The sequence below is a fragment of the Linepithema humile genome, chromosome 2 (genome assembly GCF_040581485.1).
Source record: "Linepithema humile isolate Giens D197 chromosome 2, Lhum_UNIL_v1.0, whole genome shotgun sequence".
Classification (NCBI taxonomy): domain Eukaryota; kingdom Metazoa; phylum Arthropoda; class Insecta; order Hymenoptera; family Formicidae; genus Linepithema; species Linepithema humile.
In genome coordinates this window covers 9,481,483-9,497,722 of record NC_090129.1, presented here as the reverse complement: position 1 = coordinate 9,497,722, position 16,240 = coordinate 9,481,483, and the positions used below count along the sequence as shown (strand labels likewise).

General features: G+C 39.3%; 1 protein-coding gene and 1 long non-coding RNA gene across 13 annotated transcripts; one reads left to right on the top strand and one right to left on the bottom strand.

Moving 5' to 3' along the window:
• The first annotated feature begins 176 nt into the window (after window positions 1–176).
• LOC105680013 (probable Rho GTPase-activating protein CG5521) lies at window positions 177–16,029 on the top strand. Of its 12 annotated transcripts, none has more exons than XM_067349867.1 (30): window positions 177–518; window positions 1,722–1,832; window positions 2,079–2,096; window positions 2,268–2,439; window positions 2,515–2,872; window positions 3,030–3,307; window positions 3,392–3,686; window positions 3,766–4,127; window positions 4,205–4,427; window positions 4,519–4,720; window positions 4,803–4,934; window positions 5,302–5,538; window positions 6,013–6,203; window positions 6,320–6,418; window positions 6,489–6,773; window positions 7,203–7,328; window positions 7,405–7,572; window positions 7,955–8,011; window positions 8,729–8,839; window positions 8,906–9,064; window positions 9,144–9,320; window positions 9,621–9,984; window positions 10,069–10,217; window positions 10,550–10,725; window positions 10,854–11,313; window positions 11,447–11,733; window positions 11,817–11,953; window positions 12,150–12,275; window positions 12,697–12,717; window positions 13,018–16,029. In XM_067349867.1, exons 1-30 carry the CDS (start codon window positions 413–415, stop codon window positions 13,176–13,178), a joined length of 5,748 nt encoding a protein of 1,915 aa, XP_067205968.1. In that variant the 5' UTR covers window positions 177–412; the 3' UTR covers window positions 13,179–16,029. The 12 variants fall into 12 exon arrangements, with proteins under 12 accessions (XP_067205968.1, XP_067205970.1, XP_067205967.1 ...); XM_067349869.1 differs by having other exon boundaries at window positions 3,392–3,695; window positions 12,177–12,275; XM_067349866.1 differs by having other exon boundaries at window positions 3,392–3,695.
• Window positions 3,688–4,030, bottom strand: LOC136998030 (uncharacterized). Its single transcript, XR_010888613.1, has 2 exons — window positions 3,898–4,030; window positions 3,688–3,816 (listed from the first exon to the last, which is right to left on the bottom strand). It is a non-coding gene; the product is annotated as an uncharacterized lncRNA (long non-coding RNA).
• Window positions 16,030–16,240: the final 211 nt, after the last annotated feature.

Genomic DNA, 16,240 nt, shown 5'->3' with positions numbered 1-16,240 from the left:
TAATTTGAGAGTTCTTTATATATTTCTATCTTTTAAATAAAAATGTGTGCATTGCGATTGCCGCGCCCATGAACAAGTACTATTTTGTTGACCGACTATAGGTACCATCAAAGTGTTACTGATTGTAGATAAACAATTGCAGTTTGTAATTAGTAATTGGCACTAGGAGCCGCCGAGCGGCGAGGCGCTAGTGCACGCAGTCAGTGAAGCTCTCAAGATGGCCGTCACGTACATCTGATCGGAGGTGTGTGCGAAATTTGACGCCGATTCGACGCGATAAACTTTAGCCATGCACGTCGTGTCGCTGGCATAGTGATCGCAGAGGCAAACCGGGCTCGGTATCGATGTGGACCATCCTGGGCGCCGTCGTCGATGGTTGTTCCTCGCGGCCACCGGCGGCTCGCATTGAACCATGTTCAGCAAGAAGCTCCATGTAGATGTCAAAAAGTCAACGCTCAAGATCCAGGATGTCAAGAAGGACAGCGCGACGCGGTTCAAGCATCTCAAGATCGTACTAGGTAAGGACACGATGCTTTGCCTCGGTTGATAGATAACGGCTGGTCAGTGGTAAATTTGAGAAAGGATGATGTGACCTAAGGAGGTAGCACACTTTTGATAGTTGCTTACACCCACACATTGAGGGAAACTCCTTAAAGTGGAATGTAATGATGTTTCCTCTGTTGAGAGATGCTGACACTTGTTTGCATCTTATTTTCGCTTTGAAGAATCCTGTTCTGCTTTTTTGAGAAGTGATGTTTTACATATATTTTTTATATACTTATTTGAATCTCACAGAAGAGTACAAAACAATTCTTTTATTGCTAAAAAAGTTATAGTTTATTGAAAAAAATTTATTTATTTTTGGAGACTTGCAATAACATTGACAATTGTTGACATTATTGAAGGGATAAAAACTTTTTGGAGTAATTATTAAATAACATCGTTAAAAGAATTTTATAAGAATATATTTTATGAGAATTATATATATTAGTGAAGAGAAAAGCATTATTGCAATAATTAGTGCCGTGAAATATTTAAATTATATACCTATTTTTCATGTTTTATTTCACATTTTAACAATTTCTATGCGTGTTTACTGTGAAAACAGAATGTCTTACATTATTTGTTTATAATTAAAAGAAAGAAAGATTTAAATCCAAGCAGTCATAAGACATTGTGGTTTTCTAGTATTATGAGACATAGTCAATAATCTAATCATCAAACCGCATAACCACATTGACCAACTTGTGACCTTTATCTCCATCTAAAATTACATTATTATCTGTTTCACGTATCTCTCTATGTAGATATCATTAATAAAAATTGTCTAACTCTTTAAATGTTTCACATATATGCTTATGTGTTATATCACATAAATTACAGTATTTGTATAAATATCTTAACATACAAAAATATTTCCATTCTATTATCTCTTCTGTTTCATTTTTAGAATTCTGAAACGTTGTAGAATGTAAATGTTGCATTTTTTTCTGTCTCTTATAATATATATAAGGAAAAGGAAAACAAGTTCTATATAAGTATAGGTATTCAAGGCCTGTTATGATGCAACAGAATTTCCACAGTTCTCTATATAAGGTATATGTGTCAAAAGAAGAAAGTTTCTTTTTATCCGACAGGATTCGTGTCGGATAATGTCTTTGAATATTACATATTTTGTACAAAAAACACATGTATAGCGTACGTGTATTTTTATGTTTAAGAAAACGTGGATACTGATGAGGCAAAGGGCTTTTTCGAGGGCAACTTCAGCCATGTTTACTTCATCTTGTATGATTGTTTCGTGTCTGCGGAAGCGAATCTTCGACAACGCGGTAAGTTGAAAATGAAATTGAATATAAAAAAAGAAATTAAAATTACTAAAATGTAAAGTGCTGAATAAAGCTAACTATCTTACTGCTTTGAATATTACTAAGACCTCCATGCTTAAATATTAATTATACCATTAATAGCATAATGCCGTTGCTTTTAAGATTATAACAATTTTTTTTTATTAATCATGATATTCATACATTATGACTATATTATCATGTCTTTCATTTCTTTTCATTCTGCTGCAGAGCTTTCCTTCCATATTGGTAAGTCACATTATATTATCCTAGCTTGATTTTATTACACTCAATTACTTCTTGCACTTACTAACTTTCTTGGGTCACAATTAATTGCACAAATATTACTCTCGCGTTTGATATTTTGTTACAAATCACAATTTAAAAGCGGGAAGATATCAATTGAATTTTTCTTTATAGTGCACAAGGCGCACAGGGAAGAGTTAGAACAAGTATTGCAGCTCTTGGAGAAAGTTTTAACTCTTCTTCCTGAGCTGCTTAACAGACGATGGCAATGTCACAGTCTAGCGCGGATTTTGCAGAAGCTCTTGCATCCTGGTAACAGTTGGAAACTTCGCAGGCAAGCCATAAGGTGTGTGCATAGTGATCGATAAGCCTCTTACATTTATCTAGAGCACAGTATACATAATGCAACATATTCTTCTAGGTACTTTATTTTGTGGTATCAAGCTCTTGGCGAAAATGCTCCCGAACACATACATCAGATGTTCGCCAGCTTGGTGCCGGGATTTCCACCGCACCAGGTGTCGCCTTACAAATGTGATCGCAGAGCGGAAGGCAAGAAGGAACGACTCGCGAAGGCAGGCAATTCCGAGGAGAAAGATAAGAGGGAATTTTATGACTCGCAACTTATGCAAAGTACTTTTCATGACAACGGACCGAATCAAAGTCCTATCAGTCAAGTTGACGGCGGGCCCATCTTACCACCGCAAAGTGGAGAGAAGCCACTCGACAATGAAACTGTTAGGTTCTTGGAAGCGTTGCTGGAATTCATGGTTACTCAGGTATATAAGTTGACTTTTTATTATTCATTTTTCGTCGGAAAAATTTTGTTTTATGTACGTTACGGACATGCAAAAGGATTTATCTTATTTTAAAAATACATTAAGAATGATTGATTAATTTTAAGAATTATTTCGTAATTCTTTGCTTATTATTCAGGTGGTGAAAATCGAATGGCGGGACAAATCTACACGGCAGCACAAAACTTTTCAGTTTTTACTAGAACGCTTTAAAGTAGCATACCTTCGTCACATTTGCCCGGAATTTGACGAGAACTTTTCACTTTACAAGCCCAATCTGGAATTACCCACAATGCGCAAACCGACGAATCAAAATCACGACAATTACGTGCTCTGTAAAGTGGCTTTAATCAAGTGGGTTGCAAACTTCACGCACGTCGCTAAAAAGGATGGACTCTTCGCACATCTCTCGCAAAGGTGACTACTTTGCATAAATTTACGTACAATACCTGCTGATTTGCATAATTTCAATCGATGATACAACCTCGAATTGTTTCGCAGCACAACGCCGAACGAGGAAAACGTCGAATCAGAATTGCGCCGTGTGTCAGTCACTCAGAACCCTAACGACTCGACTCTGTTGTCGCCCGAATCAGCCATATCGCAGCAAGATAGCCAGATTCAAGAAGACAGCACCGTCTCGGCGCTCATGTTAGTCAGAGACGTTTTATACGGAAATAGAGACAACGTTAACTTCGTGCACGAATTGTACAGACAGGCGTTCCTCCTGGATTTCAACCATGCGGGAGCTATAAGGAAGGCTATCGCTGTTTATAAAGATTGGATTCAAATGAATGTGAGCTTTGTAAGCATAAAATTATATATGTCGAACATAAATTATCGTTATTAGTATTATATTTTTGTGTACTTTGTAGGAAATCCCTCCGTTTATGCTGGAACCATTGGACGGTCACAAGGATCGAGATCTAGAAGAATATCAAAAAAGCGAGATGGAAAAGTTTCCTTCTGAGAATTATCGACAGACGAGGTTAAGGAATGATTCTTACCTCGGCGCTATACACCGGGAGAATTTATTCATCAGAGCGGGCTTGCAGAACGTTCTGCAAGTCTTCATCACGCAAGCGTCGAATGTATTTTTCTTGGAGAACTCGGGGCCGAGCGCGTCTCCAACGTTGCTTGAGGAACAAACGGACAGCTGCAAGAGAGTGTTGAACGTGTATCGATACGTTGTTATGCACTCCAGATTGGAGCCAGCAACTTGGGAACAGCTACTCAGGTGCGTTCGTGATTTATTATTTTACATCGTTTTTCTTTTTTCGCGACGGTTCATTAAAATCGTTCTGCTTCATTCAGAGTGCTGTTGCAAATTACATCGCTTGTACTGAGCGAGAAGTCCTCCCGCCGCAAGCAGCAGGACACCATCGGTGGCAAACTCGCGCCTGCCATATTTCAGACTCTAATTGTTACGTGGATTAAAGCCAACTTAAACGTCGTTATTTCCACCCAATTATGGGACCAGTTTCTAGAAGTGTTGACGTCGTTAACGCAATGGGAAGAATTAATTCGAGAGTGGGCGGTGAGAGGCAATTAATATCCCCTGAGCGCTGACTCACACACGCTTATGAAATATATATATATAATATTGTTTTATATGCTTCTATATATAGAAAACTCTGGACACGCTAACGAGAGTATTGGCGAGGCATGTGTACAACTTGGATTTAAACGATCTACCCTTGGACAGACTTAGCGAACAGAAATCAAAGAAGCGCCGCGGCGTCGGAAGTCGCGCGGCGTCGACCGGAAGCGTGCAACCGCCGCGGAAAGGTAGCGAAGAGAATAACACCGCGCCGAAAGAGAGCGTCACAGGTGAATACAAAATATATACATACATATAATATCTTATCGCAATTACACTGGTTTAATTAAAATGTTTCTGAACGTCCACCAGATCATCCGCTGCGCGATATAAGGAAAGTGCGGCCGCTACCGCGCAGCGCGAGCGACAACAACATATACAGTAGCAAAGCTCGCACGAAGATACCTCGACAGCGAACGCACACGATACACAGCGGCATTCCTGGTAAGAGAATGCGGCGTGGTCGGCCGTTTTGGTTTTCATTTCTCGGAATTATGGTGAGATCTTGCAATTCCCTCTGTGTCGCTGTGACAGTGTGCATTTATTTATAACTGTGTCCCTTACGTGTTTTTTTATTTGCTTTGGCGCTGACATCGAGTCGAAAATAACTCCCCTGGTAACCATAACGTACGGACCGCAGTTTCGCATCATTCTCTCGCGGATCCACCACGTTTTGTAACCATGCGCTTGCTCTAATTTGACATGCCGCCCATGAGATCGATTTTAACCCGAGCGACTCGCCATTGAACACACATCTCCGCATTGTTTGTCTTACTTCTCGATTAAGTGTAAACAATTTCCGCACGTGCAGTGCTCCCCCTATCGATAGAACAAGATATGGCACGGTTACTGTCGAGTGGCTCGACTTCGTCGTCGGCGGCCGGTCGGAAGATGCTGCCCAGCAGACGTGCGAAATCGTTGGATAGCATTGTTATAGTCGATAGCGAGCCACCGTCGCCGCGATGCCCGTCGCCGACACCCAGCAGTGGCGTTGACAGCAACAAGGATAGCCCGATACAGATAGAGAATATTGATGGTAGCAGCATTGGTATGTACGGACTGTCACATTATTTATACGATGCGTATGAAAATTTGTCATTTACCAAGTGTGAACACGTTGACATTTCCGGAACAAAGTTCTTACATCTTGTTTTTACATTAATCATCCTGTGACATTTCATATTAATCGAATGATGTCGTTTTAATTAACAATACACTACGCTTCGATGACCGCTCGTGCAGTCAAGGCGAGAATTACGAAGCACAATTAATTAAAATATCTCTTTAATTAAGCCTACGCTTTTTTTAAATATTTCGCTTCCCCGTCGGTTTATTAAACTCTGTCGTGTGTTAAGCTTGTGATAATTTTTCTTGTTGCGCAGAAAATACGAAGCTTAACTATGCAATTTCATGAACTATAAATAACAATTGTGTCATTTAATAATATATATATTTGATTATAGTTGTGCCCTCGCATATCTGAAGTCGACATGTATATCTGACAGTCGTTATTATTCCGCAGATACAAACGACGCGTCTGAAAGAAGATCAGTTATGGCAGGTGGAGGGGTTCGTGGATGGTTGCCAGATGTGGCTGTCGTTTTATGGCGGCGTATGCTGTCGGCCTTAGGAGATGTCAATAACATCCACGATCCTGTTTTGCACGGCCAAGTCATGGATTACTTCGTGCAGCTCACACAAACGTTGATCAAGGTAAGAATTAGCTAGCTTCCGGAAAGAAGATGTTGTTTAAATCTTGTTGTAAAGATAGCGGCCAAGATTATTTATGTTAGTCGACTCATTATATTATTTACCTAATTGTTATCTAGATTCGCTTAAATCAAGGAGTATCCGGGGATAATCAGGCGACGCCTCCGGCACCGGAGTTAATTCCACCTCTAACAGTCATCGCACCGTGGTGTTTTAAGGTACATACGCGCATGACATAGAAATGTCGTTTTCCGGTGTTCATTTCCGGTGTGTATTTCTTTTTCGCAGGCGATTCAACTTCCGGAGCAATACGAAATCGGCAAACTAGCCGCGTATCGTCTCATATGTCTCTTGACGATACAACCGCTGGACATCAGTCTGCCGAAACAGCATCTGACGCTTTTCTATCGCGCCGTTCATAGCGGGATCGCCAGCAACGACAGCAAAGTTCTGCACGTGCTTGTGAAATACACAGGACCCAGATTGTTCAGCCTGAATCTGCCGGGATCGAGCCTTCTGATTCTGGACTACATTCACGCCGCTAACGTGATACTCAGCAGTCAGGATGTCGAGGTATTCAACGTTTGCATTCTTCTTTCGATTAAAATTAATTTACGCAGTCGGTCTATTCTTTAATTATTTTCTCCACTCTTAAAAAAGGCATGAAAGATCGATACTCGAATGTATCGAAAGTATTGTTGACGCTTTTCCGCGACACTGATTGGTTATCTCGATTATTCTGACAGTTTGATAGTTTGAGAGCGAAGGTTATTTTGACAGTTATTTAAAATAAAAACAATTTTATTAAATCTTTATATATTTTTAATATAACCTAAACTTTTTCCTTATACTTTGTCTAATTGAGGAAGGTCCAAAATTATGGTTGAAACATATTTGTACGTTAATTTATAATATTTTGCGCTTTCGGCTTTTCTTGCCTTTTTTACTGTTAAAAATCCAATGTATCTTTTTAGTATACATTTTTATACTATTTTTTTCCAGGCACCCAGGACAGAGGCTGTTTCTATCATCGGCTCATTGTTGTCGATGCCTATCGGAACGATCAAACTGCCGCTGCTACAACCGAACGGGCCCGACATCGTAACTATGACATGTCCGGAAGCAAAGGTGATACGATTTTTGTACGACACAATTCAATAACTGATAGATCTTGTAAATTTTATGTGTGTTGTGAACTTTGCAGGAGCATATCGTAACGATACTTTTGCGGAGCTGCCGACGAGAACCAACCGGGATAGCGAGATGCGTGGCCCTATCGAGCATCGCGATGTTCGCGTACAAAGAACTGTCTTACAAAACGCAACATCCGAGAGTTCCCGAAGCTGTCACCGTTCTTCTTCTCGCACTTAGGGTGAGCGCAAGTTTTCCCACGTTCAACTGTAAATCCTTATCGCATTACACGTCGTTGAGAGACGAATATACGAGATCACAAGCAGCTACAAACGCACAGATTTCAAATAGAAACCCGTAGCACTTTGGACATAGAATGCATGACATAGAGAAAACTGTTTCCCTACGATTTTAGTTGCTTGATAGTTCGCACTTGGAACATTGTCTTAAGTTAAATTGGTATTATGTATATTTATCGCGCGAGACGCAACCCCGCTGCTATCCGTGAATGTATACTTACGGGTGACATTCCATTTAACGATATCTAAGCTAAAGCGAAGCAGGTGTGTTGCGATAGTAGTAAGGTGAAAGCGAATATCTCGTTCACTGAGTGTCATTGGCAGCGGATGCAAGGAGCAGAGCGTCGCAGAGCTGGTTTCTGTTTTCCCCTAATGGATCAGGTAGTCCTTCCTTTTTTTTAATCTGCCTCAGTAAAGCTGTGTCGGCCGTTTATCATGTGATGTTCACAGTTTTGGACTGATACCTGCGCAACTTTTGAAGATCTCTTTGACTTTGCATGGCCTACTTTGCTATGTGTGTGTTCGAAATAATAAATCGTTTCAGCCTGCGATGGTGTCCTTGTATCAGACTTTCCGTAACCTGCTAAATGAGCAAACTGTCATTTTATATGTCACTAACTAGATGTGTTGATAATTATTGAAATATAGGTAACTCTCGTGCAACATAGAAATTTAAAAGTAAACCAAATCTTATTTCACAAAAATTTATTACATGATTAATATAAAAGTTTTCAGATTTTTATTCAAAAAATCAGAAAAAAGCTTTTGTTTCAAAGACCTTTAGTGATTTAAAACATTTATTTTTATAGAATTTTTTTATATATTTTCAACTATAATAGCACACTACGGAGACAGGCTGTCATTGACAACGTTGTGTATTTTTACTTTTAATAGTGTGTAATTTTTATTAATTTATTGCAGTAAATTTAATTAAAAAATTGCCGGTTTTAGACATACTGTACCGTGTTAAATGATAGCTCCTGCTATAATTTTCAGATTCTATTATATCAAAATCACATACGAGGATTACCTATGTACAATTTTTACCGATCGGAAGTTAATTGACACACAATGATTACACCGATCTTCTATTTCCAGGCCTCGCACGCCACGGTTGCACAGGTTGCGTGCGATTCTCTGTTACTTCTCTGCGATAAGGCCGACGTGCTGCTAGAACTGTATCCCAGTGTGCCATCTAAGATAATACAAGTACGTTCTATCATATGATTCAATTTAAGGAGAAAAGTAACGAGATTTGTATTCTTCAACATTTAGATTTTGTCGGATACACTTGGGCGAATGACAACGCGGGAAAGACGCGGGCCTTTGACAGTGTCGATGCTGTTCTGCTTGGGCGAGTGGGCTATGCATTTAGGACCAGCGGTATTACTGCAGGTGTTCCACGGGAAGCCGCTCTTGATGACCTTATTTACAGTTAGTATTGTACTCTCTTAGATCCCACACGCCACAATTTAGTTTCTCAGTTTGCACATCGTTCAATTTTATTTCGTAGGTGTTGAACAATATAGTGCAGAACAAAGTGGGGAAGGAATTTTCAAGAACCGCTAAGAATCATGAAGAGGACGACGATTTTGATCTGAACATTATGCTGGATAATCTGGTCGACGAGCCTTCCTCAAAATCGCCGCACAAAGGAAACATTCAGTCCGTGCAGTTGGCAGCAAAAATGGTAAACTGTTGCACATGAGTATATATAAAAAAAGACTTGAAGATTTTTAATAATATTAAAAATTTATGACACTAAAACCGTGCTTACGAGTTGCTTGCTTGGAAAAATTAACTTAACCTAATTGAATAAATTGTCTATTAGGCCAACGCAAGTTCTAACGCTTTAACGATATTGATTTGGCATTTGAATGAAAACTTGCAGACTCAACAGCCTATTTATTCAATTATTATTATTACAACAATGGCTTTATAAAATTCAAAATCTATTGTTTATTTAACTTGACATTTATTTTGGGCGCAGGTGATGATGCATTTAATCAACCACCTCGGACACTTTCCGATGGGAATCGGTGCCGCGCGTCTCTCATCGCTGGTCGTCGAGCTGGACGACGTTCCCGGAATCGACGGGGACGAGTTGTCCTCCGCCGTTTTCCAAGCGCCTAACATACAGCTGTTGATGCTCTCTAACTCGATCATAATGTCGCTGGTGGAGTTGGCGGCACTGGACGCGCCTGGCGGAGGAGTCACGGCCGGCTTGACCACGGCTCCTTCCTTGGTCAGAGTTTTGCTGCGAGATCTCGCTGGCAAAGCCTCTTGGGACAGTTCGATCTTATATAGCCAACCCTTTGTCGACGACGATCTACCGCTGCCATTCGCGAAACCTGGTAATTAATTTATGCAAATAAATTTGTGTAGCAGTTTTTCGACAATGAAAACAAACTAATATGAATTCTCACCATTTGTTTCAGTCGACTGGAGTGCGAAGCTGCATGTAGATGACTTAAATAGCGTTATCACGCCTCACAACTGTACACCCAGACACACGATACGGCATCGCGAGCCTCACATATTGCCGACTTTCGCAAACGCCGCGAGCGATATGGACAATTTGGATGACGTGAGTGAAAATTTAAGATTAATCATTAAGGGGATCCTAAAGTGGTCTGTTTTACTTATTTTTTTCAAATACACTTAACTTTTTTTTGGCTGTGTAGAATAAAAAGTCCTTTTCTGTAAGTAAAGTACATATGCTAATACACTACGGATGGTCGATTTGAAAGGATTTTTCAAGCCACGCAGCCAAAAAAAACGAATTTTACGAAAAATAGAAGGTAAAGCAGATACGTCTCTGTTTTACCATCTATTTTTCGTAAAATTCGTTTTTTTAGGATCCCCTTAAGCGTAATCTGATGATGAGATTAGCGCTAGAGAATCCTCGTATGTCCTCAGCTCCTTCAATACATAGGACACACCAGTCCGGAAGTTTTGACTAACCCGGAAGTCGCTCTCAACGCGCCTGCTAACCCACCTCAGGGACACTATCTCGAAAGCGAGACGATTGCGACGATTTTGAATCAAAGGAACGTGGAGCAGGAGCACATCAACAACTGGAGTCAGCACATCAGGTTGCGTACTCCTTCGTATTCCAGCTATTTTGCAGAATATTAATGAAAATTTCGTTTTTACAAAATTGCATCACCGACAGTCGCAACATCAGTCGCTGAATTTTAACGTCGCGAATCTCGATTTGCAGCATGAGCGCATCGGCAATCAGCCCGCCGTCGTGTCGCCCGCCGCCGGCGCCGTTTCACCACTGCCGCCTTCTGTTTTCGCATCTCGGCCTGTCCGGCTGGGAGCAACGGAGGAAACTGCATTTGCTGGCGAAAAACGAGAAGCTCTTGCGCGAGCTGCGCAATCTTGACAGCCAGCGATCCAGAGAGACACACAAGATAGCGGTGATTTACGTCAGCCAGGGCCAGGAAGACAAAAACTCCATACTAAGCAACGTCACTGCCAGTAAGGAGTACGAGAGCTTCATCGCGCGACTCGCCTGGGAGGTCGAGCTCGAGTCGCACACCGGCTTCCTCGGCGGCTTAGTGCCCGGCAAGGCGTCCGGCGTCACCGCACCGTACTACGCCACGTCCTTCACCGAAGTTCTCTTTCACGTTGCCACGAGAATGCCATCGGACAGCCCTGAGAGTTTACTGCAAAAGGTAACGATGCACGTTATTTTAGCGCGGCCTTCTTCGCCTCCTTGTTTAGATTATTTAATTGTCGAAGCACGCATAATTTTTATCTCAATTATATTTGCCTTTCGGCGGATATTCATAAAGCATTTGATTTTAGACGCGGCATCTCGGCAACGACGAGATCCACATAGTCTGGTCGGAGCACTGGCGGGATTATCGCAGGGACATCATACCAACGGAATTCTGCGACGTTCTGATAGTCATTTATCCGCTGAAAAACAAGCTGTATCGAGTACAGATTTCGCGGAAGTCGGAGATTCCATTCTTCGGGCCACTGTTTGACGAGTGTATCGTGGAGGACAAGGTGTTGCCGGGTTTGGTGAGAACGACTGCGCTGGCCGCGAGCAGGGCGAAAAGGTCTACGCTTACATTGTACCAACATTAGTAAGTCATGAATTCAGTTCTGTTCATAAATCACGATATTGCGAGAAGATTGTTGCACTGGAAAGATCTATAAATAATTTCAGTTACGAAGAGAGAGCGCGATCCATCGATACTGTCATGAGAAATCACAAGGAAGCCACGACGTTCGAGGAGTTCACGGCCAACGTTTACTCGCCGGTGCAACCGCCGAGCCCGTTCAGCGGAGCTTCGTCCGTCTCTGGTGCGTGAATTTCAATATAAATTAAAAAATTTTGATATTTAGTTCGTTTTTTTCTCCGTTTACGTACGCGGTGTGCAAAAAAAAAAACTTTTTACTTGTTATATTTTTTTGTGGAATTTGAAATTTCGTATGTCACGTAATACGACTGTGTAGAAGTTTATTATTATTGTTATTATTATCGATATCGCACTGTCAGGATCTACAACAAGCGTGCAATCCACAGCGTCGTCAAACCTCGCGGCAGCGCTTATAGATTCGCATCAGGGGCGTTCCGGTCTGCGCAGCACCTCGGCGGCGAGCAGTGACAATCGTGCGAATAGAGGTGACTAATTCAGTCCACTAACCCCCACCCACCTTGTAACACCACCAGACAAGGTAGTATTATTAGTTATTTATTATTTCCGTGCTGTTCTTCGAGCGTATTATCTGACATTGTATCCTACATCTCTGTCTATCTGTTAAGTATACGTCTGATCGATAAGCTGCGATGTCCATAGCGCATCCGCAACTACGTTGCGGATACTCTCGGATGTAAATCTTTTCAAAGTGAAAAAGCACGTTGCAATTCCGTGTCCGATCTTTATGTTTTTTATTTGTTCTGTCTGTCCACAATAACAATACGTAAAATCGCAAGATTTAACACCTGCCGAATACAATATAAAGTAAAGAGAATTTTTCCAACAACTTTTTCTCCAACACTTTTGAATTCCAACACGTCTCTTAATTAACTTTTTGTTTGGCAGTCTTGCAAAATATATTCAGAGGTAATCTTTCCAATCTATGAGCACTAAAGATGGCATGTTCGAATATTATTATTTTTCTTATATGTGTTTTATATGCTGTTTTCTGAATATTGCTTAGCAGAAGAACATGATATTTGCAATTCGCAAAATATTAATGTGTTACTGCTGATACAATCTTCTCGACTGCACGCTTACTATTTCTAACGTCTCTGCGTTTTTCTCACACGATTCTTTACTTTGTGGCTAAAATTTTTTGTGTGGCTTTTCAATAATGATGATTTGCCAAGTTTATGCTAACAACGTTCCCGCGTTTGTTTCCAGTTTCTGACGGAAGCAGAGTGTGGTTTAGCAATGATATCCCCGACAGCACAACGCTTCACGGAATTTCACCGAGACCCGTGAAAAAGATGTCCTTTAAAACCGGACCAAAGCAGAGAGCTAACACACAATCTACTCCTCCAGATAGTCCGAGATACAAGTAGAAGATTTTTGTAGTTGTATGCCGGGAACACGGTTCTGCACAACTGATTGTCGGTGAACTCACTCGCCGAGCGTTGTACTTTAAAGAAGAAAAGAGAGAGGAGCTCTCCGGGGTGAAGCTTAGCGTAATTGCGATAGAGAATTCCGTGTACCTCGCGCGCGCGCGCGCGCGGCGTGGATGAGAGATATCAGTGATGCCTGGCAACTTGATACATTTTGCCGACCGATACATTTTATTCACAGCGAGGATCGAATATCCGATCATAGTCTTATAGCGTTTTCTGTTCTCCGTCCTTAGGTTTAATTTTTATATTAAATGTACAGATCGTTGTTTATTCGTTGCAACGTGAGCATTAATTTATTGGAAAGTAAATATATGATAAAATTTATCAAATCAATAGGCATTAACAGTTAGGTGTACTTGTCATAGACTCATCGGTGTCGAGAGAGAAAGAGAGAGAGACAGCGATTTACATTGTACAGCACTTTCTGGAGATTTAATTTTTCCTAGTACTTCGATAGCTGGAGCTAATTCTGAAGAAAAATTTCGATCTTAAAATCCGTATTAAAGAAAATAGCACATAAAACACTAACGTCAGAATGCTCTGCAGTACTGCTATATGGCCTTGTAACTATCTTATTTGTCACGATATACATATAGAAGATAGAAAAACTATTTTATTATTAATTGGCACGATAAATGCGGAAGGATTTACGATTAAATGTTACTCGCGGATGTAAAGCTTATTAGCTTGTATGTCGAAGTCATTCTAGATGTCGACGAATATTTGATAATTACATCAGTCTGATTTGAGACGGAAACGATAGTGATTATCGCAATTTAAAATGAAGTGATAAACAGCCATTTAAAAGAGAGAATTTAAATTACACATTCCATTGCGCGTGTATCACTTTTCTTTTTTTTTTTTTTTAAATTTACATTTATTTTATACTAATTAATCAATTACCGAGCCATTCCATTCGAACGTTCGTACTCATGATTTGATGGACGCGTCCAATTTTTATACACTTTATGTACAATGTATCAATGCGTGAGATCTCTCATTTTATTGAAAATAACATGAGGAGATCGCGAGCGTAATCGCCGAAACATTTTGTTTTCATACCAAAGTCGAAGGTGCTTAAATGTTTTATAATATGGAGCGGAATTGAATATTTCGTATAGTGACGGCAAAGGTAATCAGTCATCTCGCGGTGATTTAGCGAATTCTCGCCTTCGGGCGAGAAGGAAGAAAAAGCGAATTTGAAAGTAAATAATTTATTCTGTTTGTTGGAGATGAGTAATGGCTATTTGCTTTACACGAATCATCCTCATGCAGTGATAATAATCAAAGTATTAATGTTATCTATTACTATTAAACGAACGGCAGACTATAATACAGGATTATATTGTGGTAACGATCGATGCGTTCGAGACGAGATTTTTCTAGAAGTATACACTTCGCGCGATGATGAGCCGTGTACAATTAGAGTTTTTTGACTATTTTGAAGACTACCATGAAAACACATTCAAAAGTGTAGGTGTTAGCAACGAAGATATGTAGTTAATAATTACCGATGCGCAGATCATGGCCAAAGCAGCATTATTTTTTCACTAATTTATAATGAGATAGAACGGGGAAGCTGTGTGTATGTATTGTATATAAATTGTTAAGCATACAAAATGATTCCGGAGTTATTTAAGATTATTCCGAATGTATGTCATGTTATATCGCTACATTATTAATATATGATATATATGATTGAATATATATATATACACATGCAGTATATAAAGTTCATTTATTATCAGCATATGCAAAAAATGCTTTTACTGATTGTATTTAAACGTTGTACTTAATTTAAATACTTTCGTTTGTATTGTTAACGCTATTGTGCTATTATTTAACTCGTTTAGATACGTTCGTATTGTTGGAACATTGCCGAAGTATCTTTTTATATTGTATTTAGTTCTGGTTAGTTCTGGAAGAGAGCGAAAGATTAGTAAATACGTAAAAAAGTAGTAAGAAAATGAAAAGAATTTTTTTGCTGAAGGAGTAACTAGAATAATCTATTTTTTTTTTAAAAAGAGCGAATATCCAATGAAGTAAGAAGCCTAAAAGAACGCAAACTCGTTAATTTCATTGAGTAGTGTTTTTTTGTACAAGAATAAAATCGTACTATATTTATCTATATGTAAAGATATTGCAGATGATTACAAATATCTTATAGAATTAACATGTAATGATCTTATATAGCATTTCTCCATTTGCAAAAAAAAATCGATTATTTCCAAGAGTTAAGAATAAGGCATGTATTTAAAATGTCTTACAATCCTGCGAATCTATATTAATATAAAACAGAAGAGAATTAATATTAATATATATTTATTATTTTCTACAGAAAGCTGCGAAGCTAAATGTATATTTGTCCGATTATCTTTCTATCTATGTAAAATTAATCGTAATGTATATACACATAAATAACTTCGTTCAGCTCGTCGAAGAGCAATTATATATTTTATTCATACGTATAATTCAAACGTGAAATATGTAAGATTCGTGGAAATTTGAGTTTTGTGGTCATCAGTTGTATACGGTATCGATGATATACTTTTTAACGTGAAATACAAACGATTTTCTTGCACAAACTCTAATCGATTCTTCAAACTTAAACAATCTTGTGCGGTACAGCCGCTTCGATATCTGTACAGCGTTCAAAGGTGTTCAACAAATCTTATTCTTCTGCCACAGAAATTTTTTGTCCAAAGATATCTCTGCTATTACATTAATTGTACACATCTCTGTAATGGACTGTACATTTTACTGCACAATAAAATTGTGATGAATTATAGCAAGTGTTATTAAAATGTTATTTTTACTTATTAATAATTTAATATGTAAAGTAAATTGTATACTTGATTCCATAATTCGCAACTGCGATCAGAATAATACATCAATGAGTTTGGAATCAACTTTTGCTTGGCAAGTTGTGTATTGAACTTTGTTATAATTGCGTCAATGATTTGTAACATTCAATAACAGTCTATAAATAGATATATGTG

Coding starts and splice junctions, on each gene's coding strand:
- LOC105680013 (XM_067349866.1), top strand. CDS start 413: ATGTTCAGCAAGAAGCTCCATGTAGATGTCAAAAAGTCAACGCTCAAG. Junction 6,204..6,319: donor TCACACAAACGTTGATCAAG/GTAAGAATTAGC, acceptor ATTGTTATCTAG/ATTCGCTTAAATCAAGGAGT. Junction 9,985..10,068: donor GCTGCCATTCGCGAAACCTG/GTAATTAATTTA, acceptor CATTTGTTTCAG/TCGACTGGAGTGCGAAGCTG.